Below are 26,092 nucleotides of genomic sequence, written 5' to 3'. Positions count from 1 at the left end.
GCATTCTCCCACCTTCTGCTCCGCTCTCTCTTGGCCCACCTGAGGACACACTCCCGATCAGTGAATCGGTGAAACCGCACCAGCACCGCCTGCGGCGGCTCATTAGCCTTGGGCCTCCTGGCCAGCACTCTATGGGCCCCTTCCAGCTCCAGGGCCCCCTGAAAGGACCCCGCTCCCATCAGCGAGTTTAACATAGTGACCACATAGGCCCCCACGTCCGACCCCTCCAGCCCCTCCGGGAGGCCCAGGATCCACAGATTCTTCCGCCTCGACCGATTCTCCTTCTCCTTGAACCGCTCCTGCCATTTCTTGTGGAGCGCCTCGTGTGCCTCCACCTTTACCGCTAGGCCCAAGATCTCGTCTTCGTGCTCCGAGACCTTCTGTCGGACCTCGCGGAGCGTCACCCCCTGGGTCTCCAGCAGCTTATCAATAGAAGCCTTCATCGGCTCCAGCAGGTCCACTTTAAGCTCCCTGAAACAGCGCTGGAGCGCCTCCTGCTGCTCCTCCGCCCACTGCACCACGCTGCTTGGTCTCCGCCCGCCGCCATCTTGCTTTTCTTCCGTCGCACTTACCTTGGCTTCACCACCACTTTTTTAGCCGCCCCGCTCCTGGTCCAAGCCATACACTGTCGGGGGAATGCTGCAAACTCCTTCCCACACCTGGAAATGTCCCAAAATTGCCGTTGGGGGCCCTGAAAAGGGCCCAAAAGTCAGTTCTAAGCGGGAGCTGCCGAACGTGCGACTTAGCTCTGCATAGCCGCAACCGGACGTCCCCACTAACCATTGCTACTCGACAGACTCATGACCAGTTTCCCCAGAGCCTCCAACAAACCTTAGCATCCTCCCTTGCTACAGGCAGTGGAGAAGATGGGTGCTACCCATCTCAATCTCGAGGGACAACCACCATTAAATGTTCAATGGGTGAACATTGTTAAGAGGGGTAGATCTGGGGGACTCAGGTTAATTGCAACGGTCCATATGAAGTTCCAGATAGTCTGGAAGAAATAAATCTTATATTAGCTCATCGGAATGAGGGAAGGAAACACAATGACCAGAATTTGCCGATCTCGCTCGCAGCTGGGATTCTGCGGTCCTGCTGACAGTGGAGTTTTGGCTAGCACGCCAAATTCTCCATTCTCACTGGCAACAGGACGACAGCGGGCGAGAGGGGAGAATTCTGGCCAATAGTTACCATGGAGATCAGTGTGAACGGCACAAAATGAAAGAGTCAGGTAACGAGCTAGAGAACAAACACTGTGTTTGACTTTTCCAACAGGGACAAAATGTGGATGGCCATCGTGCTCCTGGACTGTGTACGAGCTGAAGTTCTGTCATTGCCACCTGATCCTCCCCAAGGTTGTCCAGGGAGGGGCCCTTTCAGAGGTTCACTGCAGACCCAATGGGTGGAATGACCACCTTCTGCACTGTAGGGATTCTATAGATCCTATGGACATGGAGCAGGTCGCCTCTCCCCAATGTGAAGGTGTGTCAGTACTTTGTGTCTGATTTTAAATGTCTTCTCACATTGCAAACAGTTAAACGGTCTCTTTTCAGTGTGAACAAGTTGATGTTCAATGAGGCAGGATACTGAGCGAATGAATCCCTGCCCACACACAGGCTAAGGTTTGGAATGCACTGCCTCAGTGTGTTGGAGGCAGGTTCAATTGCGAGCAGTCACAAAAGGGAATTATACGGTCATCTGAAAAAGAAGAATGGGTCAGGATGCAAGGAGAAAGCAGGAGAATGGTACGAGGTGAACTGCTCATTCAGAGAGCCACTGCAGACACGATGGGCCAAATGGTCTCCTTCTACATTAAAAAAAAAATCTGTGAGAAACTGAAACACGGAGAAAGCTAGAAAAAAAAACTCAGGAGGTCGAAATCATCGGCGATTCAAATCCGTTTATTAAGAAGCAGCAAATTAAATACATGTGCTAAAAGGCAGAAAAGACAAACCCCACAAGAGGTGAGAACAGTTTACTGTTCCCAGATTGGACAGATGGTGGGAGAGGCAGGGGGAATATGCTGATCTCCAGGGCTGGAGGTGACAGTCTCCTCAGAATGGTTGGCAGTCCCTGATCAGGGCAATGTTGACCTCCATTGCCGAAGGCGGTGCTTTCCGCGGAATGGTTTGCTGATCCCGGAACAGACAGATAGTTAAACGGGTCTCCATGCCTGGGCGTGGCAGTTTCTTCTTTTCTCAGACTCCTTGAGCAAGTCAAAACACATAATTGAAAGAATCACAACAGTGCAGAAGGAGGCCATTCATAGAATTTACAGTGCAGAAGGAGGCCATTCGGCCCATCGAGTCTTCAACGACCCTTCCAAGAGTACGTACCGAGGCCCAAATCCCCGTGACCTACCTAACCTGCACATCTTTGGACACTAAGGGGCAATTTAAGCACAGATAATCCACCTAACCTGCAAGGGGGGGGGGGGGGGGGGGCGCACGGTGGTGAGCACTGCTGCCTCACAGCTCCAGGGACACAGGTTCAATTCCAGACTTGGGTGGCTGTCTGTGTGGAGTTTGCACTTTCTGGGTTTCCTCCAGGTGCTCTGGTTTCCACCCAGTCCAAAGAATTGCCGGTTGGGTGGATTGGACATGCTAAATTGCCCCTTAAGCGTCCAGGTATATGCCTCAGGATTCACCTGAGGAAGGAGCAGTGCTCCGAAAGCTAGTGATTCGAAACGAACCTGTTGGACTTCAACCTGGTGTTGTAAGACTTCTTACTGAGCTCACCCCAGTCCAACGCCGGCATCTCCACATCACAGGTATATGCACTTAGGTGGGGTTATGGGGTTACGAGAATAGGTTGGGGGAGTGAGCCTAGGTAGGATGCTTTCAGAGGGCTGCTGCAGACTCAATGGGCCGAATGGCCTCCTTCTGTACTGTAGGAATTCCATGCAATTTTATCTTTTGATCACTTTGATAAGTTCTTTCTTATCTGAAGACCTTTTCCTCTCAAAAGCCCGTTCGTGTACTTTATTCCTGGGATTTCTTTTCTTTTCAATTACTTATTCAATCGTCCATTAGTCAGGAACAAACATTCAAGGAATCCCTCCTACTCCTATCAGAAATCTCTAAAGTCAGTGAGTGGCTCATCTTTTGCTCGGACATCTGTTTAATATTTAACCAGACAGTTGCTTTACATATAAGCCATGAGATTTCACCCCCTCCCCGGGCATCAAGTCTGTCTTATCTCAGTTTCTATGCTAGAGACATGGCCTCGGCAGATATAACAAGTGTACACTGTCCTATGAGTGCGCAGTTGTGATTTGTGTGGTGCACTTAACATGCAGAAATGCAGGGCGAACCTGCACTGGGGAACAGGTCCCAGACATACTGAGCTGCTCGGAAAACAGAACAACATTGAGTGGTTCATGTGGTCACCGGAACGAGACAACCTTGTGAATCATTAAGATACTGACACATACTCCACAGAGAAACTGATTTTAAAACAATCAGGTATCCTGTGTCTATCAACCCAGGAAGCTATCTTTTATAATGTAATAATCTTCATTGTCACAAGTAGGCTGGCATTAACACTGCAATGAAGTTACTGTGAAAAGCCCCCAGTCGCCACATTCCGGCGCCTGTTTGGGTCACAGAGGGAGAATTCAGAGAGCGGGATTCTCCCATTCGGCGGCAGAGTGTCCACGCAATCGGAAACGCTATCGCGTTCACGACAGCATGAATGGGCCACTGGGAATACCGATTCTGGCCCCTACAGGGGGCAAGCACAGCGCTGGAGCGGTTAACACTGCTCCAGCCTCCCATTCCGGTGCGAACTGTGCGACGCGCCAACCCACGCCTGCGCGGTGGCCTCCATCAACGTGCCGGCCCCGACGCAACATGGCGTGGGAGTTCAGGGGCCGGCACGTAAGAAAATAGGCTCGGGGAGCAAGAGGCCGGCCCGCTGATCGGTGGGTCCCGATCGTGGGCCAGGCCCCATCGGAGCCCCCCCTCCCCCGGGGTCGGAGCCCTCCCCCTCCCCACCCGGGGACGGAGCCCCTCCTCCCCTGTCCCCCCCGGGGTCGGAGCCCCGCCCCTTCTCCCCCTTAATTCACCTAACAAGCACGTCTTTCGGGACTTGTGGGAGGAAACCGGAGCTCCCGGAGGAAACCCATGCAGACATCGGGAGAACGTGCATAAGAGACACAGCTATTCCTATAATATTAAAACAGCTCCTTAAACATTTACAAGATTATTGGAGTGGTTTCTTACAGATCTCCCAACCATGCGCAGGAAATATCCTTTGATTTTCCACAACTGATTTCTGACTAACACATTCTATTTCTAAGCTATGACCTTCTTTTCCTAATTTCTTTTTTTAAAATAAATTTAGAATATCCAATTAATTGTTTCCAATTAAGAGGCAATTTAACTTGGTCAATCCACCTAACCTGCACATCTTTGGGTTGTGGGGGTGAAACCCACGCAGACACGGGGAGAATGTGCAAACTCCTCACAGACAGTGACCCAGGGCTGGGATTTGAACCCGGGTCCTCAGCACCGTAGGCAGCAGTGCTAACCACTGTGCCACCCCTTTTCCTAATTTCTTGATTACATACCGTCAATAACATACTAAAGCAACCAGAATTATCCGAATTGGCAACACAGATCCTTGAGCGACCGCCAACAATGAATGTAAACACCTTTCCAGTAAAATGTGATAACTATCGACTTGGATACATCCTCCCCACCTACAGACCATCCCACAAGGTCCCAAATTATTGACATGTTGCAAATACATCCGGTTCAAACAGACGTTCATACATGGACTTTAAACATTCTCCAGCTTTCTGTTCACCTTCAACCACCTTGTGGATATTTTTAAAATACAGATTCTGGTTCCTTCTTTAATTTTACTCCCTCTGATGGATACCAGTGCGTTTAATTCCACCCTGATTGTTTTAAAATCAGTTTCTCTGTGGAGTATGTGTCAGTATCTTGATGATTCACAAGGCGTTCCGCTGACCACATGAACCACTCAATGTTGTTCTGTTTTCCGAGCAGCTCCCCAGTGCAGGTTCGCCCTGCATTTCTGCATGTGAAGTGCACCACACAAGTCACATCTGTGCACTCCTAGGGCAGCGCAGTGGCTAGCACTGCTGCCTCACGGCGCTGAGGTCCCGGGTTCGATCCCGGCCCCGAGTCACTGTCCGTGTGGAGTTTGCACATTCTCTCCTTGTCTGCATGGGTCTCACCCCCACAACCTAAAAAGATGTGCCGGCTAGGTGAATTGACCACGCTAAATTGCCCCTTAATTGGAAAAAAAAATTGGGTACTCTAAATTTCTTTTTAAAAACCATGTCAGAGGCCAGGCAGGAGTCAAGCACATTACCGTAGTATTTGGACAGTAGATTCATCCATGAACCACATGCAAATTCTTCTAGATTCAATTAATCAAATTCCACCAACTCCCAACGTGGGATTTGAACCCATGTCCCCCATGTATTAGACTGGGCATCCAGATTACTGATCCAGTACCATCACCACTAAAAGCACCATCCTCCCCTCCGCTCCCCCTCTCCTCCATAGATGGACAGATTCCATGAACTATACTCGGCTGGCGGGGTGATTTCTTCCCCCACCTTTCAGTGGGGCACAGGTGAGTTGTCATCCTATCTCATTCTTGAGCCCTGGAGGAACTTTACTGTCCAAATCAATATCTCAGAATAACATGTCTGCAGAGCAGAGGCAGAGGGCTTTTCAATCAGTTTGGAGATAACTCCCATAATTTCCCCTTCTCAAGTACTTTGAAAGGTAACAAATGGGATACATCCTAATTTACACGGCAAATTCTACGATTCAAATTGGCTCTGTCTGTCAGTGGAGAGGCTTCACTTCTCTGCTTGTGTGCAAAAGGTTGGAGTAAACATTTCCGATGTGCACAATTGAGCCAAATTTCCATGACTTTATTTTCAGACAGAAGAGGAACAGAAGCACCATTTTAAACTTGGTTTATCCTCTTCTTTTTTTGCATTTTTCTCAGCCCAAACATGATTGGCTTTTGTTTCTTTTTTTCTTTCTTCAGGCATCTTTTCAAATGACTGGGATAAAACTGAAGAGAAATAAAACTTTAAATTTCACGGATCCACAAAAGCTTCGACCTTCTTAGACGGAATCAAACCTTTCCCTGCCGTTTCCAATTCCACCAGTAAATTGCGATTCACATTTAAAGGTTTATTTTCACTCAGTAATTAGAACATTTCACTTTTCTCAGTACAGGAGCTGGCAGCATTTTAGATTAAATCCCAATTGTTCACTTCTCGTGTAGCTGGTGTGTGGAGAAGATCATGTTCACTGCAGATCTGCCAGCAGAGAAACCCCACCGTACTTCTGTGTACACTCAGTCTGCAAGTAGATTAATCTTTTAAACATGTCCTTAGTGAGGGTCATCCCAGTAATGCCAAGGAGCAAGAAGTCCCTGTAGTTTTGCAATCTCCGCTGTTTTTGTATATTGTGGTTTTTGCATTGCACATATCCTATGGAGCTGATCCTATCTCCCAAGATTGAAGGAGGAGGTTGTCGTGCAGCTGTGCAGTCGACGGGACTCTACGTGCTCGAGTTCAGCTGGAATTCCATCCTTGCCGGGAGCCTCTCTGTTTGCTCAGCAACCAATGGCCTTTTCCAGCTCAAATGATGAGGGTTCCTTGTCCAACTCAACCATGACAGGAAGCTTCAGGAGACTCAGACAGAGACTGGGAAATGTCCGTCTCACAGAGCTCACAGTCGTGTTCAACCCAGTGGGGGTATCGGTTTACATCTGCCGGTGAGAACTTCATCTGCCGATTTCAGAGAGGGAGGTAGGGGGCAACTTTGGTGATGGTCGGACCAAGGGATCTCTTGATCTCATCATACACAGCATGTAGATTTCACAAGCAGTTTGGATTTCTTGATGTAAGCTGCTACACTGTTTACTTGCACAAACTCTCCCTGTCCTTTACACAACTGCCTTGGCTACCTTTACATGATGCAGTGTTCCAGCTGTTGGGTTTATGTTGTCCGTCAAGTCAGCTTTGCTTTTTGCTTCAATGACAGATGTCAACTCTGCTGAGTGGCTCTCAAACCAGTCTTTGTTGTGGGTTCCACCTTTCCCAAATGTTGCTGCTGCTGCGTCAGGAATGATTCAACTCAGCCGCTTCCAAACTTAATCAATATCCAAGTCAATTGTTGAAGCTGTTATCGATATGTCTAAAATATTCCACCATTTTGTTTCATGTCCCTTGATAATTTAATTCCACAATAGAGATGTCGCTGTGAAGAATGCACAAGTCGGGAAGAATTGTCAGCAAGGATTAAACAGCACCTTCTAATTGGAGATATTAATAAATAGATCCTTTTGGACACGGAATTGTAGAAATTGCCCCAAAGGTCAATATAGGATTCAAATATAACTTCATAATTGTATTACAAACAAGTTCCTGCTGAGAGTTCTTGAATTTTTTGTTTTAAATTTAGAGCACCCAATTATTTTTTTCCAATTGAGGGGCAATTTAGCGTGGCCAATCCACCTACCCTGCACATCTTTGGGTTGTGGGGGCGAAACCCATGTAAACACGGGGAGAATGTGCAAACTCCACAAGGACAGTGACCCAGAGCCGGGATCGAACCTGGGACCTTGGTGCCGTGAGGCAGCAGCGCTAACCCACTGCGCCATTGTGCTGCCCGAGAGTTCTTGAATTTAGGGGAAAGATTGGGACACTGCAGCCTCGAAAATCAGTGATCTCCTCAGAATATTGAACTCCAGCCAGTTATAGGGATCACCATCAGCAGGAACATGCCTACTATGGTCTGACTCTGTCAATCTTAAACGGGATTAACAGCAGTAAAACAGCAGAGTCCAACCTCGGGAATCACTGGTGGACTCGCTGGTGTTTTAGCAGGTGTCCTGACTGAATGAATTTCTTGCCACAAACAGAGCAGATGAACGGCCTCTCCCCAGCATGAACCCGCTGGTGTGTCAGCAAGTGTCCTGACTGAATGAATCCCTTCCCACAGACAGAGCAGGTGAATGGCCTCTCCCCAGTATGAATGCGCTTGTGTAAGTGCAAGTTGCCAGACTGAGTGAATCCCTTCCCACACACAGAGCAGGTGAATGGCTTCTCCCCGGTGTGAGTGCGTTTATGTAACAGCAGGCCGGCAGAATGAGCGAATCCCTTCCCACACACAGAGCAGGTGAACGATCTCTCCCCACTGTGAATGCGCTTATGGGCAGTGAGATTGGATGACTGCCTGAAACTCTTCCCGCAAGAAGTGCAGGTGAATGGCTTCTTCTCAGTGTGAATTCGCTGGTGCTGCAGAAGAATGGATGCATTGGTGAATCCCTTCCCACACTCAGAGCAGGTGAACGGCCTCTCACCAGTGTGAACTCGCTTGTGTACATCGAGGTCCGCTGGACGCTTAAACCTCTTTCCACAGCAAGTGCAGTTGAACGGTCTCTCCTCAGTGTGAATTCTCTGGTGTGTCAGCAGGTGGGATGACTGAATGAATCCCTTCCCACACTCGGAGCAGGTGAATGGCCTCTCTCCGGTGTGAACTCGCTGGTGTGCTGCGAGGTCGCCCGAACGCTTAAACCGCTTTCCACAGCAAGTGCAGCTGAACGGTGTCTCCCCAGTGTGAAGTCGTCGGTGTGCAGTGAGGGTGCCCGACTGCCGGAAACTCTTTCCACAAGAAATGCAGACGAAGGGCTTCTCCTCGGTGTGAATTCGTCGGTGTGATCGAAGGCTAGCTAAATAAGTGAATCCCTCTTCGCACACAGAGCAGGTGAATGGCCTTTCCCCGGTGTGAAGTCGCTGGTGTGCAGTGAGGGTAGAAGACTGCCTGAATCGCTTTCCACAGGAAGGGCAGCTGAACGGCTTCTCCTCAGTGTGAATTCGCTGGTGCGCAGTTAGGGTGAATGCCTGATTAAATCCCTTCCCACATACAGAGCAGGTGAACGGCCTCTCTCCAGTGTGACTGCGTCGATGGATTTCCAGTTGCGATGGATAATTGAATCCTTTACCACAGTCCCCACATTTCCATGGTTTCTCCACATTGCCGGTATCCATGCGTTTCTCCAGGATGATCAGTTAAAGCCTCAACTCACGCAGACCACGTGTACGGGTTCTTCCAACTGCAAACACGGTGTGCTTTTTCAAGCTGTCCAACTAGTTAAAATTCTTTACACTGTCAGGGCACTGCTATTATCCCTCTCAGTGTGTGTGTGACTCTGTTTCTCCAGTCACATGGATGTTTGAGATGTTCTCCCACACACAGATCAGACACACAGTTTTCCTTCCACACTCAAAAGTCGATGAAATCCCAGTCCCGGTGAATCAAGTGGCCCTGGGAGATCTTGATGTGACGATCAACAATATCCTGTAAAAAGAGTTTACAAAATCATCAATTTACAAATCCAAGGTAGAAACTCTGAACAGACAATTCTAGTTTCTCTGGAACAATTTTTTCCCTCTCTTGTCCCTCCCCAAAGCTATAAATCCCCGCCCCACACACTCTCCCTCCTCCCTGGACTGAAATGCAAACCCATCTCACCATCTGCACCATTTCTTTCCTCCACTCCCAGTTTTCTCCCTCCCTCTCCTCTGCCTGGGTTCAGTTCTCCAGCTCCTGTCTGCAGACTGACAATAAAACCAATGGGTCTTATTGGGGGAGGGGGGGTGGGGCCTCCAGCGGGTGTTTGTGAATCCTCCCCGCCCACCTGCCAGGGTTTCCTTCCTTGCCAGAAATCAGAGTCCTCATTGATTTGGGTGCAAAGTGTCAGCTCTTATTTATTATCCCCCCTCCCCCATCCTGTGATGTGAACCACCCTCCAGTGTGTGAAGCAGGATGGTGCCCGTTAACCTGGGCCTGTTCCCGGGAGGGAGGGAGAAGATGGTGAAGGGTTTGCGGACCCACAAAGTGTTTCCAAATCCTCCCACCCACCGCCTGACGCTGACTCCGCTTCTCCGGGACAAACAAGGGCCCAAACCACCAATCACAATGCGCATGCTCCACACTTTGACTGCGCCTGCGCACTGGAATCCTGGGGTCGAGACCGCATGGCGCATGCCCCACATCACAATACCTCGGGCGTGATTGACGGCAGCTCCGACCAATAGGAAGAGGAAGGCGGGACTGGAGGCCCGAGCGGGAACGGCTGGTTCGGAGTGAATGAGGGGCGGGGCTGACCCCGGATCTCCCTCATTGGCTGAGGCCCTGTATCAGTTTGAAAGCTGCTTTGTCTCAAACTCCGGAAGAAAACTGGACCTTTCTGTCTGTGGCTTCAAACAGATGAAACCCTGTGGGTGTGGAGCAAACATTTCAACATTTGCTACTGACCTAGAACTACAGGACCCAGTGCAGAGTTTTAGTTTTAACATGCCTTTCCCATTTTTATACTCTATTCCCTTTGAAATAAAGGCCATTTGCCCTCCCTTTGATCTGCTGTAATTGCAAACTAGATTTTTGCGAGTTATGCGTGAGAACTCCCAAGTCCCTCTGTGCTGCAGCTTTCTGCAGTCTTTCTCTGTTTAAATAATATTCAACTCCTTTATTCTTTTGACCAAAGTGCATAACTTCGCATTTTTCTACATTATTTTCCAGCTACTAAATTTTTGCCCACTCACTGAATCTTTTTAAAAAGTTTTTTGATAAATTTAGAATACTCAATTATTTTCTTTTCCAATTATGGGGCAATTTAGCGTGGCCAATCCACCTAACCTGCACATCTTTGGGTTGTGGGGGTGAGTCCCATGCAGACACAAGGAGAATGTGCAAACTCCACACGAGACAGTGATCCAGGGCTGGGATCAAACGCGGGTCCTCAGCGCCGTGAGGCAGCAGTGCTAACCACTGCGCCACCGTGCTGTCCGCCCACTCACCTAATGTGTCTATATTCCTCATTGTGTCATCCTCACCATTTGCCTTCCCCCCTGTTTATGTGCCATCTGCAATCTTAGCAATAATATATTCACTTTCCACATCCGAGTCATTGATATATATTGTAAATAATTGTTGCCACATAAGGATCTTATGGGATCCACTCCACTAGTTACAGGTCGCCATACTGAAATGTCTCTCATCCCAACACTCTGTCTTCGATCAGTTAGCCAATCCTCGATCCATGTTCATTCTCTACCCCAACACCATGGACTCTTATCTTATTAAGTAGCCTTTTGTGCAGTACCTTGGTTTCTCTCCATGAAGCCATGCTGACTCTGCTTGATTATATTCTCTATTTCTAAATGCCCTGTTATTACATCCTTTATAATGGACTCAAACATTTTCCCAATGACAGATGTTAAGCTAACTGCCCCAAGTTACCTGGGACGCGATCTACCAGCCACTTTGCCCAAAAGGCAGTGCGGCGCGGCCGGTAGATGCCAGGAAATCCCTCTTCTGGGATCTACCCAGCTCACCATGCCTCCCAAGATCCAACACGCTCTCGTGAGACGTTGCGGTCTGAATTGTGGGCGGGATCACTGTTTTACAAATCTGCATATTAGAGTGAGATACCTTGTCTGCCTTTAATACACTCTCAAATGCACACTCCCTGATCTACACAAGGCATTGGGATCTAACCCCCTTGCCTCGGGGAGATCTCGGGCGAGCGCCGTTCAGTGCTGATCTCCACAAACTGGGACCAGATGGAACGGCACTTGTGGGGGTCTTCCAGGGGATCAGAGGCCTCCAGGTGCTTATTCTCTTGGCAGTGTGGCAACCTGACACTGCTGGTGCCAGCTGGGCACCCTATCACGCCAGTATGGTACCCTGATACTCTCAGCCTGACACTGCCAATGTGGCCAGGTGGCACTGTCAGCTGTCGGGGCACTGCCAGGGTGCATTTTTCCCGTGCAGGAGATTGGGCCCGGGGGTGCCATGCAGGGGGTGGGAGGCTTTTGAGGGAGTTCGGTGGGTGAGTTCCGGCGAGTGGGGCTCCTCAGTGCAGGAAACGGAATGAAGTGCAACCTCATCGGGGAGTTCCTTGTTGAGGACCCAAATATAACCAGAGTCCCGGTAGGTAGCATGATAATTCTTGGCACTGCGTGTGCCAGGAGACACCTGGCTAAACGCGCTGTTACAAGATTCAGTTCCCATTTGGTTAGATTGTGGCCTGAGTTTTTATCTCCTCCCTTTTGGAATAAAGATGTTGCCCTGGCAGTTTTCCAATCCTCTGGGACATTTCCAGAATTTAAGGATTCTTGGAACATTACTATCAGTGTATCCACTATCTCTGTAGATAATGATCTGAGGATGCAATCCATCAGGTCCAGGGACATATCTGCCTTTAGTTTGATTATTTTCCCTCGTGCATTTTCCCTAGTGATAGTTATTGTATTTTTGTCCTTCTCCTTCTGCCCCTTGATCATGTCGTATTTTTATTAGTGTCTTCTACCGTGAAGACTAAGGCAAAGTATTTGTTTAACTCCTCTGCCATTTCTTTGTTCCCCATCATTAGTTCCACAGTCTCATTCTCTAAGGGGCCTATGTTCATTTTGGCCTCTCTCTTCCTTTTTATATATTTAAATAAGCTCTTACTGATTCAGAAAGATTCACTAAGATTCAGAAAGAATGTTCCCGATGTTGGGGATGCCCAGAACTAGGGGTCATAGTTTGAGGATAAGGGGTAAATCTTTTAGAATTGAGGTGAGGATCAAGGGAGAGGAGGGTGAGTGGGGGAAGGCAGGATCAACGTTTTGAACTTGATGCCTGATGCACTATCAATTACGACGAGACGGGAGTAGAGAGTAATCGAGGCTTTATTACACAGAGATGTGGAGCCTCCCACAGCTGCTGCCGAAATGGCTGCAGTTCGGTGAGCACACACATTTATACTCTGCCTAATGGGCGGAGCAAGCAGGCAGGGATCTACCCCCGTATCTATAGTACAGGGCCCTTACCGTAATACCCTCGTATGCAGTATATACAATACAGGACAACAGTGGTGACTAGCACAATGCCAAAAGAGAAAATGCTGGAAAATCTCAGCAGGGCTGGCAGTATCTGTAGGGAAAGAAACGAGCAAACGTTTCGAGTCCGGATAACCCCTTGTCAAATTTCCCTACAGAGGCTGCCAGACCTGCTGAGATTTTCCAGCATTTTCTCTTTTAGTTTCAGATTCCAGCATTCGCATAATTTACTTTTTAGTTATTGAACTTGATGATCAACCATGATCCTAATGCATGGCGGAACAGTCTTGAAGGGCCGAATGGCCTCCTCCTGCTCCCATTTTCTCTCTATTTCATTCTTCAGGACAACCCTTGCGCAGTGCTCAACAGTAGTGACATGGATGAACCCCGCCCCGAGCGAGGCAGTCAGGCAAATCGAATAGGGCAAAAAAAAAATTTAAATTTAGAGTACCCAATTCTTTTTTCCAATTAAGGGGCAATTTAGCGTGGCCAATCCATCTATCCTGCACATCTTTGGGTTGTGGGGGCGAAACCCACGCAGACACGGGGAGAATGTGCAAACTCCACACGGACAGTGACCCAGGGCCGGGATCGAACCTGGGACCTCGGCACCGTGAGGCAGCAGGGCTAACCCACAGCGCCACCGTGCTGCCCTTAATAGGGCAAAATTGATGATGCTGCAGAGCCTGCGGCTAAGTTTCATATATATCAGATGTGGGCCGACAGCCCCGAAAAGAACCCCTGGTTTGCACCGACCATTCGCAGCTGCTCTGGGCAACTCACGAGTTCGTGTCGCCATCTTTGTTAGGGGCGATGTGCAGCAAGGCGCAGTCGCCATCTTTGATAGGGGCGATGTGCAGCAGGACGAACTCCCATTTTGATAAGGGCAATGCGCAACAAGGCGCAGCCGCCATCTTTGATCGGGGCGATGCGCAGCGGGGCGCATGCGTGGTCGTTCTGAGGCCTGGAGACAGATTTCTTATCCTGCACTGAAAGGGATAGTTTCTGAAACTCCTTTACGGGGGAGGGAAGGGTTTAGAAGGGAGGGGGGAGGGAAGGGTTTAGAAGGGAGGGGGGAGGGAAGGGTTTAGAAGGGAGGGGGGAGGGAAGGGTTTAGAAGGGAGGGGGGAGGGAAGGGTTTAGAAGGGGGGGAGGGAAGGGTTTAGAAGGGGAGGATTTACAGACAGGAATCTCAAAACAAATAGCATCTCAAGATCTGATAGAGTCACTGAATTCTTCAGGACCTGAGCTTTTGGATGTGGAAGGTAAATATTTTCAACTTCACTTTTGCATTGACACACTGGGCATCTTAATTGAGGATGGGGTTTTGGGGAGCTTCCTCCTCCGCTTATCCATAGAATCCTTGGAGGCCTCACAGTGCAGAAGGAGGCCATTCGGTCCATCAAGTTTGAACTGACCCTCCGAAAGAGCACTCTTCCCTCGCCCCATCCCCGCAACCCGGTAACCCCATCTAACCTAGGCATCTCTGGACACGAAGGGGCAATTTATCATGACCAATCCACCTAGCCTGAATATGTTCAGGGTGGCACGGTGGCACAGTCATTAGCACTGTTGCCTCACAACTCCAGGGTCCCGTGTTCAATTCCAGCCTCGGGTGAATGTGTGGAGTTTGCCCTTCCCGCTTCTGCATGGGTTTCCTCCTGGGTGCTCCAGTTTCCTCCCACAAGTCCAAAGATGTGCAGGTTTGGTGCATTGGCCATGCCCCTTAGTGTCAAAACGGTTAGGTGGAGGGCAGCACGGTGGCGCAGTGGGTTAGCCCTGCGGTCTCACGGCGCCGAGGTCCCAGGTTCGATCCCGGCTCTGGGTCACTGTCCGTGTGGAGTTTGCACATTCTCCCCGTGTTTGCGTGGGTTTCGCCCCCACAACCCAAAGAAATGCAGGGTAGGTGGATTGGCCACGCTAAATTGCCCCTTAATTGGATAAAATGAATTGGGTATTCTAAATTTATTTTAAAAAAGGTTAGGTGGGGTTACTGGGTTGCGGGGATTGGGAATAGGGTGGAGGTTTGGGCTCAAGTAGGGTGCTCTTTCCAAGGGCTCGTGTTGACTCGATGGGCAAATGGCCTCCTTCTATATTGCAAATTCTATAATTCTGTTTGTGATGGTTGGAGGAAACTGGAGCACCCGGAGGAAACCCACACAGACACGGGAAGAATGTGAAAACCACATGGGTGGTCACCCAAGGCCGGAATCGAATCCATGTCCCTGGCGCTGTGAGGCAGCTTAGTCGCTTAATTATTCGTTACCATGTACCACTCGGCGTGGCAGGACTGCAGAGCTTAGATCTGACCTATTAATTGCAGGATCACTTAGCTCTCTCTGTCTGTCGGTCACAGGCTCTTTCTGTCATTTGGCCTACTGGTAGTCCTGTATCGTGTCCTCACCAGATGGGAGCCGTATTTCTCAATAGATCTGGTGTCACCTCCACTCCTCATTGAACCCGGAGTTGAGGGCAATAATTGAATGGGGGAGGAGCATGGGGTTAGAGATTGTGGAATTCTGCTGCTGTCGATGGCCCACAGCCTCTCCCAGATGTCCAATCTTGAGCTGCTGGATCTGTCCTGAATTTATTTCCTTTAGCACAGTGGCAGTGCCACACAGCATAATAGAGGGTATCCTTAGTGTGAAGACGGGACTTGGCCTACCTGACAAGTCCAATGATATTTTCCTACACTCCACAGCTTCATTATCATAGAACATAGAAAAATACAGCACAGAACAGGCCCTTCGGCCCACTATGTTGTGCCGAACGTTTGTCCTAGATTAAGAACAAATTAATCTACACACCATCGTTCTACCGTAATCCATGTACCTATCCAATAGCCGCTTGAAGGTCCCTAATGTTTCCGACTCAACTACTTCCACAGGCAGTCCATTCATGCCCCCACTACTCTCTGGGTAAAGAACCTACCTCTGACATGCCCCCTATATCTTCCACCATTCACCTTAAATTTATGTCCCCTTGAAATGGTTTGTTCCACCCGGAACCATTCCAGGCAACATCCTGGTAAATCTCCTTTGCATCTTTTTCAAAGCTTCCACATCCTTCCTAAAATGAGGCGACCAGAACTGCACACAGTACTCCAAATGTGGCCTTACCAAGGTTTTGTACAGCTGCATCATCACCTTACGGCTCTTAAATTCAATCCCTCTGCTAATGAACGCTAGAACACCATAGGCCTTCTTCACAGCTCTATCCACTTGAGTGGCAACTTTCTAAGATCTATGAACATAGACCCCAAGATCTCTCTGCTCCTCCACATTACCAAGAACCCTACCGTTAACCCTGTATTCCACATTCATATTTGTCCTTCCAAAATGGACAACCTCACACTTTTCAGGGTTAAACTCCATCTGCTACTTCTCAGCCCAGCTCTGCATCCTATCTATGTTTCTTTTTTTTTAAATTTAAATTATTAATGTTTATTGTCCCATTTTGTCAATAAAGTAAAAATGTCCATAACCGCCGAGATCGTCCCCTCGCTGACCCACGTCCCCGAAAGCACCCTATTCTGCACCCCCCTTGGCGGCAGCCGCGGAAACTCCGCCACCTGCCACTTAACAAATGCCCTGATCTGCATATACCTGAAAGCGTTCCCAGGGGGGACGTTCCACTTCCCCTCCAGCTCCTCCAGAGTCGCGAACTTCTCATCAAGGAGGAGGTCCCCAATCTGTCTGATGCCTGCCCTGTGCCAACTCCCAAATCCACCATTCATTCTCCCCGGTGCAAAACGGTGATTGCCCCATATCGGGGCCCAAACTGAGGCCTTCACTTCCCCCCTGTGCCGCCTCCACTGCCCCCAGACTTTGAGGGACGCCACCACTACCGGACTCGTGGAGTACTTTGCCGGAGGGAGTGGATGTGGGGCCATCACCAAAGCCTCCAGACTCGTACCCACACAGGACGCCACCTCCAATCTCTTCCATGCGTCACCCTCCCCCTCCGTCACCCACCTGCGAATCATTGCCACATTCGCCGCCCAGTAATACCCACACAGGTTGGGCAACGCCAAACCTCCTACCTCCCTTCTTCGCTCCAAGAATACCCTCCTTACTCTCGGGTCCTTCCGCGCCCACACGAACCTGAGAGTAGACTTATTCACTCTTTTGAAAAAAGCCTTTGGGATCAATATGGTCCCAATCTGGAAAAGAAATAAAAACTTCGGGAGCACCGTCATTTTAATCGACTGGACCCTTCCCGCCAACGAGAGCGGCAGCACGTTCCACCTCCTGAACTCTTCCTCCATCTGCTCCACCAGCCTCGAAAAGTTAAGCCTGTGCATGGCCCCCCAGGTCCCAGCTATCTGGACCCCAAGATATCTAAAGCTCCTCTCAGCCCTCTTCAACGGGAGCTCACCTATCTCCCTCTCCTGATCCCCCAGGTGCAGGACAAACAGCTCACTTTTCCCCACATTGAGCTTGTAACCCGAAAAGTCCCCAAACTCCTCAAGTATCTTCAACACCTCTGGCATCCCCTCAGCCAGATCTGCGACGTACAACAGTAGATCATCTGCGTACAACGACAGCCAGTGTTCCTCCCCCCGCACAATCCCCCTCCAACTCTTCAAATCCCTCAGCGCCATGGTTAGGGGCTCAATCGCTAACGCGAAGAGCAGGGGAGACAAGGGGCACCCCTGCCCTATCTATGTTTCTTTGCAGCTGACAACAGCCCCCTCACTATCCACAACTCCACCAATCTTCGTATCGTCTGCAAATTTACTGACCCACCCTTCAACTCCCTGATCCAAGTTATTAATGAAAATCACAAACATCAGAGGACCCAGAACTGATCCCTGCGGTACGCCACTGGTAACTGGGCTCCAGGCTGAATATTTGCCATCGACATCCACTCTCTGACTTCTATCGGTTAGCCAGTTCGTTATCCAACTGCCCAAATTTCCCACTATCCCATGGCCCCTTACCTTCTGCATAAGCCTACCACGGGGGACCTTATCAAATGCCTTACTAAAATCCATGTACACTACATCCACTGCTTTACCTTCATCTACATGCTTGATCACCTTCTCAAAGAATTCAATAAGACTTGTGAGGCAAGACCTACCCCTCACAAATCCATGTTAACTATCCCTAATCAAGCAGTGTCCTTCCTGATGCTCAGAAATCCTATCCCTCAGTACCCTTGCCATTACTTTGCCTACCACCGAAGTAAGACTAACTGGCCTGTAATTCCCAGGGTTATCCCTATTTCCTTTTTTGAACAGGGGCACGACATTCGCCACTCTCCAATCCCCTGGTACCAGCCCTGTTGACAGTGAGGACGAAAAGATCATTGCCAACGGCTCTGCAATTTCATCTCTTGCTTCCCATAGAATCCTTGGATATATCCCGTCAGGCCCGGGGGACTTTTATATCCTCAAGTTTTTCAAAATGCCCAACATATCTTCCTTCCTAACAAGTATCTCCTCGAGCTTACCAGTCTGTTTCACACTGTCCTCTCCAACAATATGGCCCCTCTCATTACTGAAGAAAAGTACTCGTTCAAGACCTCTCCTATCTCTTCAGACTCAATACACAATCTCCCGCTACTGTCCTTGATCGGACCTACCCTCACTCTAGTCATTCTCATATTTCTCACATATGTGTAAAAGGCCTTGGGGTTTTCCTTGATCCTACCCACCAAAGATTTTTCATGCCCTCTCTTAGCTCTCCTAATCCCTTTCTTCGGTTCCCTCCTGGCTATCTTGGATCCCTCCAGTGCCCTGTCTGAACCTTGTTTCCTCAGCCTTACATAAGTCTCCTTCTTCCTCTTAACAAGACATTCAACCTCCCTTGTCAACCATGGTTCCCTCACTCGACCATCTCTTCCCTGCCTGACAGGAACATACGTATCAAGGACATGTAGTATCTGTTCCTTGAACAAGTTCTACATTTCACTTGTGTCCTTCCCTGACAGCCTATGTTCCCAACTCATGCACTTCAGTTCTTGTCTGGCAGCATCGTATTTACCCTTCCCCCAGTTGTCAACCTTGCCCTGTTTCACGCACCTATCCCTCTCCATAACTAAAGTGAAAGTCACAGAATTGTGGTCACTATCTCCAAAATGCTCCCCCACTAACAAATCTATCACTTGCCCTGGTTCATAGAATTTACAGTGCAGAAGGAGGCCATTCGGCCCATCGAGTCTGCACCGGCTCTTGGAAAGAGCACCCTACCCAACGTCCACACCTCCACCCTATCCCCATAACCCAGTAACCCCACCCAACACTAAGGGCAATTTTGGACACTAAGGGCAATTTAGCATGGCCAATCCACCTAACCTGCACATCTTTGGACTGTGGGAGGAAACCGGAGCACCCGGAGGAAACCCACGCGCACACGGGGAGAACGTGCAGACTCCGCACAGCCAGTGACCCAAGCCGGGAATCGAACCTGGGGCCCTGGAGCTGTGAAGCAATTGTGCTAACCACTGTGCTACCGTGCTGCCCAGAAAACATGTCGCTTACCAACATCAACAAAGGGCTCGTCCGAGATTTGAACCCGGGACCTCTCACAAACTTCGACACTAAGACATCTAAAGCGAGAATCATAACCCCAGACCAACGAGCCCCACCAAAGTACCAAGTACCAACCTGGAGAAACAAACTGAGCCCTGTAGAACCTCACTGGAGACAGCCTTCCATTCACAAAAATACACATCAACCGTGAACCTTTGCTTCCTACCATTGAATCAGTTTTAGAACCAACTTGTCACTCTCCCTTGGACCTCTCCTCTCCTGACCAGTTTCCCATGTGGGATCATGTCAATGTAGAGAAATGCTTCCACTTGTGAGAGAATCCAAAAAACCCTGAGCCGTAAACACAAGGTACTCACTAACACATCCAAACAGGAGAAATGTCTTTACTCAGAGATTGGTGAGAATGTGGAGCTCGCTGCCAGAGTAGGTGATTGAGATGAATCGCTCAGAGGAAACTAGACGATAACACGAGTGAAAAGGGAATAGAAAGATAACTTGAATGGCTGAGAAGAGGCAGATGGAATGGGAGGAGTATAAACAGAGAAACAAACTGAATGGCTAGTGTCTGTGCTCTATATTTTGAGTAATTCAGTGTAAACTCCTTTTGCAGGGGATTAGAATGGGAGGATTTACAAACGGGAGATGCAAACCAAATATCACATCAAAATCTGACACAGTCACTCGATTCATCAGGATCATGAGGATTCAACTGATTGTCTAACCTGGAGAGACAAGGACAACCGTACCATGGAGAAACCATGGACATGTGGGGACTGTGGGAAGGGATTCAATTATCCATCTGAGCTGGAGACCCATCAACGCAATCACACTGGAGAGAAACCCTGTAAGTGTGGGGACTGCGGGAAGGGATTCAACTACCCATCCCAGCTGGAGATTCATCGACGCAGCCACACTGGGGAGAGGCCGTTCACCTGCTCCATGTGCAGGAAGGGGTTCACCGAGCTATCCAAGCTCCATATGCACATGCGAGTTCACACGGGGGAGAAGCCATTTTCCTGCACGGTGTGCGGGAAGGAATTCGCACAATTATCCACCCTGCTGACACACCGACGTGTTCACACTGACACGAGACCTTTCCAATGTTCAGAATGTGAGAAGAGTTTTAAAAGCAGAAGTGAGGTGCTGACACACCGGCGCACTCACACCGGGGAGAGGCCGTTCACCTGCTCCCAGTGTGGGAAGGGATTCACTCAGTCATCCACCCTGCAGAAACACCAGCGAGTTCACACTGGGGAGAGGCCGTTCATCTGCTCCGTGTGTGGGAAGGGATTCACCCAGTCATCCAGTTTGGTGGAGCACCAGAGGGTTCACACCGGGGAGAGGCCATTCACCTGCTCCGAGTGTGGAAAAGGCTTCACCCATTCATCACACCTACTGACGCACCAGCGCATCCACACTGGGGAGAAGCCGTTCACCTGCTCCGTGTGTGGGAAGGGATTCACCCAAAAATTCAGCCTGCTGGGACACCAGCGACTGCACACTGGAGAGAGGCCATTCATCTGCTCTGTGTGTGGGAAGGGATTCACTCGTTCCTCCAACCTGGTGACACATAAACAAATCCACCAGCGACAGCAGGGGTCAGATTCCGCTGTTGTCGCTGCTGTTAATCACACCCAGGACTGAACCATGTTCATTCTGACCATTGCGATCTGTTTCTGAAGATTTGAATAAACTGCAGCCCATGTAAAATTGTTCAGATTCTGGATAATTGTCAAATCAGCTTCGTATTAAACACAAAGGTAAAAGCAAATTACTGCGGATGCTGGAATCGGAAACGAAAAGAGAAAATACTGGACAATCTCAGCAGAGTTTGTTTCTGCTAATGTTAACAATCCCTCTAAATGGGCTGGAGCTTAATATTCTGGATCACTGTGAAAACAAGCAGCTTCGTGTTCGTGTTGAACATTGTTGTTAGATTTTAGTCTTTTCCACCCGAGTGTTTAACATTAGCTGCCTGGAGCTCAGAAAGGACAATCTGCGGGAGGATCACACGGCTGGAACAGAACTTCAGCCTGGATGCAGTCCTTCAGGGTCACACTGAGAGGGACAAACGGGTCACGGCGCCGAGGAGGGCTCGAATCCCGGCCCTGGGTCACTTTCCGTGTGGAGTTTGCACATTTTCCCCGTGTCTGTGTGGGTCTCACCCCCACAACCCAAAGATGTGCAGGGTAGGTGGATTGGCCACGCTAAATTGCCCCTTAATTGGAAAAATTAAAAGAAGAGGGAGAAACGGAACTTTGGTCTTTGTCATCTCTCTTCACTGAGAGCAATGTCCCCGTGTGGGTTAATCCTGAGGCGTGTAAGAGATGTGTCCCAGCCGCTCTCTTCCATGGTTCAGAGCTCCTAGACACAGAACAGAAGCTCCTTTACAACTGTGTTCAGAGTCGGGGAGAGCAATGGTGAATGCTGGAAACGTGCTGTTAAATCAGAGATTGGTGTAAAACTGGGATCTGTTCCTCACTGAAAATGAAATTGCTGGTTTAAGTTTCCAGTCAGAAAATGACTGTGGGAATTATTCTGCAAAGGTTTAATGTGTTTGCATGACAGCCCTAAATCCACCATTTGAAGACGGGGGGTTAATTTATTGAAAATAAATCTTTTGAAAGTAAATTGATGATAATCTACATTTAAAATGAGGGGGAGTTTGCAGAAACCTGTGAACTGCTGATACAAGTCTACAACAGACATTTGATCTTGACATAAAAGAGAACAATTTCAGCCATCCCACCTTATAACAAAGTATAATCTTGCATCCTTGAATTTGTCTATATGTGTGTTTGTGGAATCCACCTCTTCCTTCACCTGAGGAAGGAGCAGTGCTCCGAAATCTAGTGATTCGAAACAAACCTGTTGGACTTTAACCTGGTGTTGTAAGACTTCTTACTGTGCTCACCCCAGCCCAATGCCAGCATCTCCACGTCATGGCTACCATCTTATCTATGAAGCCCAAGATTGCATTTGCTTCATGCACCTCTCTCTTAATGAGTCGTGCCACCTTCAAAGATCGATGCACATGCGCTTCCAGGTCCACGTACACTCTTTACACCGGTCAGCAAGTCTGTATTGTCTGTCCCAATGCTTCCTGCCAAAAATACATCACGTCACACTTAGAACATAGAACAGTACAGCACAGAACAGGCCCTTCGGCCCTCAATGTTGTGCCGAGCCATGATCACCCTACTCAAACCCATGTATCCACCCTATACCCGTAACCCAACAACCCCCCCCTTAACCTTACATTTATTAGGACACTATGGGCAATTTAGCATGGCCAATCCACCTAACCCGCACATCTTTGGACTGTGGGAGGAAACCGGAGCACCCGGAGGAAACCCACGCACACAGGGGGAGGACGTGCAGACTCCACACAGACAGTGACCCAGCCGGGAATCGAACCTGGGACCCTGGAGCTGTGAAGCATTTATGCTAACCACCATGCTACCCTGCTGCCCCTTAAATTATTAAATTCTATCTGCCACTTATTTCCCTATTCTGCCAGACGAGATGTCCTAATAAAGGCAATTTGTATTGTTATAGTTACAGTTTGCCACTCGTCCAAATTTGGTATCGTCCACAAACCTTTTAAACGTTTGAAACTTGCTGTGGGATCTGCTTCCTCCAGTCACTCATGCAATGTGTTCTAGATCATCATTCAGAGTCAGTACCAGAATCTTGCCTTTTGTTCTTCACTGCCCCATTAATAAAGCCAAAAGTCAGGTTATCTGCAAAGCAAAAGCGTTTGATCAGTTTGTCATGCCACATTTAAAGATTTGTGTACATCAGCTCCCAGGTCACTCTGTTTCTGCACTCTGTTTAAAATTGCACCACTTCGGTTATACTACCTCACCCCATTCTTCCTTCCAAAATCCACCATTGACTGTGGATCACTTTGGGATGTTCTGCGGGTGTGGAAGGTTCGAAATGAACACGAGAACTTTCCTCTTGTTTTACAGCCGATTTAAAGTTGTAGATTTTGCTCCAAAGATTAAATTGGGAAGTTTTTTTTTAAATTTAGAGTACCCAATTCATTTTTTCCAATTAAGGGGCAATTTAGCGTAGCCAGTCCACCTAGCCTGCACATTTTTGGGTTGTGGGGGCGAAACCCACCCAAACACGGGGAGAATGTGCAAACTCCACACGGACAGTGACCCAGAGCCGGTATCGAACCTGGTACCTTGGCGCCGTGAGGGCGCAGTGCTAACCGCTGTGCCACCGTGCTGCCCTTAAATTGGGACGTTAACATCCCAGCCCTGGATCACTGTCCGTGTGGAGTTTGCACACTCTCCCCGTGCCTGTGTGGGTTTCACCCCCACAACCCAAAGATGTGCAGGTGAGGTGGATTGGAGATGCTAAATTGCCCCTTAATTGGAAAAACAAGAATTGGGTACTCTAAATTAAAAAAAAAAAGCATAGCTCAACAACTCTGTCCGCAGGGGAGTTCTCCTGGTGCAGTGGGACCTACGTTCGTGATTTAACTCACACCTCCAACTGCTCAATCAGTGTGGTTATGTGCCTCCTTTGGAAGGGGGTTTATGACCCATTGAGCCAATCCGCGGAGAGGCAAATGCTTAACATTAGAAGTTGACGTTTGAAGTTGACAGTTGGAGTTCGGGGGTCGTGGAGTTCAAAAGCACTCTTATCTCTGTCCTGTACACAGTTGTTTCCCCCCAATAAAATCCTTGTTAATTTATCTGTCGAGTTGGTCGTCTTCACTTTGTAGCGATTACAATCAGTCAGCTGCTGTTTGTGGAATCTTGCTTTGCAAAATAAGAACAACTTGTATTTATTTTGCATTCTTAACATGAAAGGAATGCCCCAAGGGGCTTTACAGGAATGTTTTAAAGCAGAATTTGTCACACACGGTAATGTTAGGACAGATGGTGAATTCTTGGTCAAAGAGGTAAGTTTTAGCAATGGTCTTCAATCAGGAAAGGGAGGCAGAGAGGTTTAGAGAGAGAATTCCAGAGCTTCAGACCAAGTACTTCCATCGATGGCTGAGCACCTAAAATCAAGGATGTTCAGGGGGCCAGGGATATATGAGTGCAGAGTTCTCGGAGAGCTTTTGAGCTGGAGGGGTTTACGGAGATAGGGATGATGGGTGAGGTCGAGGAGAGATTGAAAATAACGATGAGGGTTTTAAAATTGAGGCATTACTTGGTTGAGAGCTAATGTAGGATGTTAGGGGCCCGGACCAGAAGCCCAATTTTTGTTAAGATCCCGGATGAGTGTTTGCGGTCCAGGCGAGGGGACAGGAGAGGCGATTGGGGGAGCCGCCGTTTAGATTAGTAGGGGGAAACTTTCGGTACCTTGGCATTGAAGTGGCGCGGGAATGGGACCGGCTGCATAAATTAAATCTGGCCCGGCCGGTAGACCAAATGAAGGACGATTTTCGGAGATGGGATGCGCTCCCGTTGTCATTAGCTGGGAGGGTGCAGACGGTGAAGGTGACGGTCCTCCCGAGATTCCTGTTCGTGTTTCAATGTCTCCTCATCTTTATTCCGCGGTCCTTTTTTAACGGGTCAACAAAGTGATCTCTGGCTTTGTTTGGGCGGGCAATACCCCGCGGGTAAGGAAAGTAATGCTTGAGCGGAGTCGGGGAGAGGGCGAGCTGGCTGGCGCTGCCAAATTTTAGTAATTATTACTGGGCAGCGAATATAGCCATGATCAGGAAGTGGGTGGTGGGGGAGGGGTCGGAATGGGTGCGTATGGAGGCGGCTTCATGCATGGGCACCAGTTTGGGGGCGTTGGTAACTGCGCCTCTGCCATTCCTGCCGGCGCGGTACTCCACCAGCCCCGTGTGGTGGCGGCCCTGAGAGTCTGGGGGCAATGGAGGAGATGTGGGAGCAGAGGGAGCATCGGTCTGGTCCTCAATTTGTGATAATCACTGGTTTGCCCCGGGGAGTATGGATGGGGTTTCCGGATATGGCGGAGAGCAGGGATTGAGAGGATGGGGGATATGTTTATAGAGGGGAGCTTTCCGAGTGTGAGGGCGCTGGAGGAAATGTTTGGGTTGACGAGGGGAAACAAATTCAGGTATATGCAGTTGCGGGACTTCCTACGTAAACAGGTGTCGACCTTACCCGCTCCTACTGCTAAGGGGGATTCAGGACAGGGTAGTTTCTAGAGGGTGGGTAGGAGGAGGGAGCGTCTCGGACATTTACAAGGAACTTATGGGGTCAGAGGAGACGCAGACCGAGGAGCTGAAGTGCAAATGGGCGGAGGAGCTGGGAGGTGAGATAGAGGATGGTCTATGGGCGGATGTGTTGAGTAGAGTCAACGCGTCCGCAACATGTGCCAGGCTCAGCCTGATACAATTTAAGGTTGTTCACCGGGCTCACATGACAGTGGCCGGATGAGCAGATTCTTTGGGTGGAAGACAGGTGTGCAAAATGTGTGGGAGGACCAGCGAACCATGTCCACATGTTCTGGGCATGTCCGAAGCTTAGGGGATTTTGGCAGGGGTTTGCAGATGTCACTTCCACGGTGTTAAACACAAGGGTGGGGCTGAGTCCAGAGGTGGCGATTTTCGGGGTGTCGGAAGACCCCGGAATCCAGGAGGAGAAAGAGGCAGACGTTCTGGCCTTTGCTTCCCTGGTAGCCCGGAGACGGATACTATTAGCTTGGAGGGACTCAAAGCCCCCGAAGTCGGAGTCCTGGCTATCGGACATGGCTAGCTTTCTCTG

General features: G+C 49.2%; 2 protein-coding genes across 2 annotated transcripts; one reads left to right on the top strand and one right to left on the bottom strand.

The window, feature by feature from the left end:
- Positions 1–4,423: 4,423 nt before the first annotated feature.
- Positions 4,424–9,975, bottom strand: LOC119951305 (zinc finger protein 229-like). Its single transcript, XM_038774392.1, has 2 exons — positions 9,927–9,975; positions 4,424–9,362 (listed from the first exon to the last, which is right to left on the bottom strand). Exon 2 carries the CDS (start codon positions 9,050–9,052, stop codon positions 7,859–7,861), a length of 1,194 nt encoding a protein of 397 aa, XP_038630320.1. The 5' UTR covers positions 9,053–9,362; positions 9,927–9,975; the 3' UTR covers positions 4,424–7,858.
- A 4,085-nt stretch (positions 9,976–14,060) lies between these two features.
- Positions 14,061–22,512, top strand: LOC119951313 (zinc finger protein 239-like). The gene is made up of 2 exons (XM_038774404.1): positions 14,061–14,157; positions 19,999–22,512. The coding sequence occupies exon 2, from the start codon at positions 20,136–20,138 to the stop codon at positions 21,030–21,032; it is 897 nt and encodes a 298-aa protein (XP_038630332.1). The 5' UTR covers positions 14,061–14,157; positions 19,999–20,135; the 3' UTR covers positions 21,033–22,512.
- Positions 22,513–26,092: the final 3,580 nt, after the last annotated feature.

The sequence above is a fragment of the Scyliorhinus canicula genome, chromosome 17, assembly GCF_902713615.1.
Source record: "Scyliorhinus canicula chromosome 17, sScyCan1.1, whole genome shotgun sequence".
In the NCBI taxonomy this organism is placed as follows: domain Eukaryota; kingdom Metazoa; phylum Chordata; class Chondrichthyes; order Carcharhiniformes; family Scyliorhinidae; genus Scyliorhinus; species Scyliorhinus canicula.
This window is presented reverse-complemented; position numbering and strand designations above follow the sequence as displayed.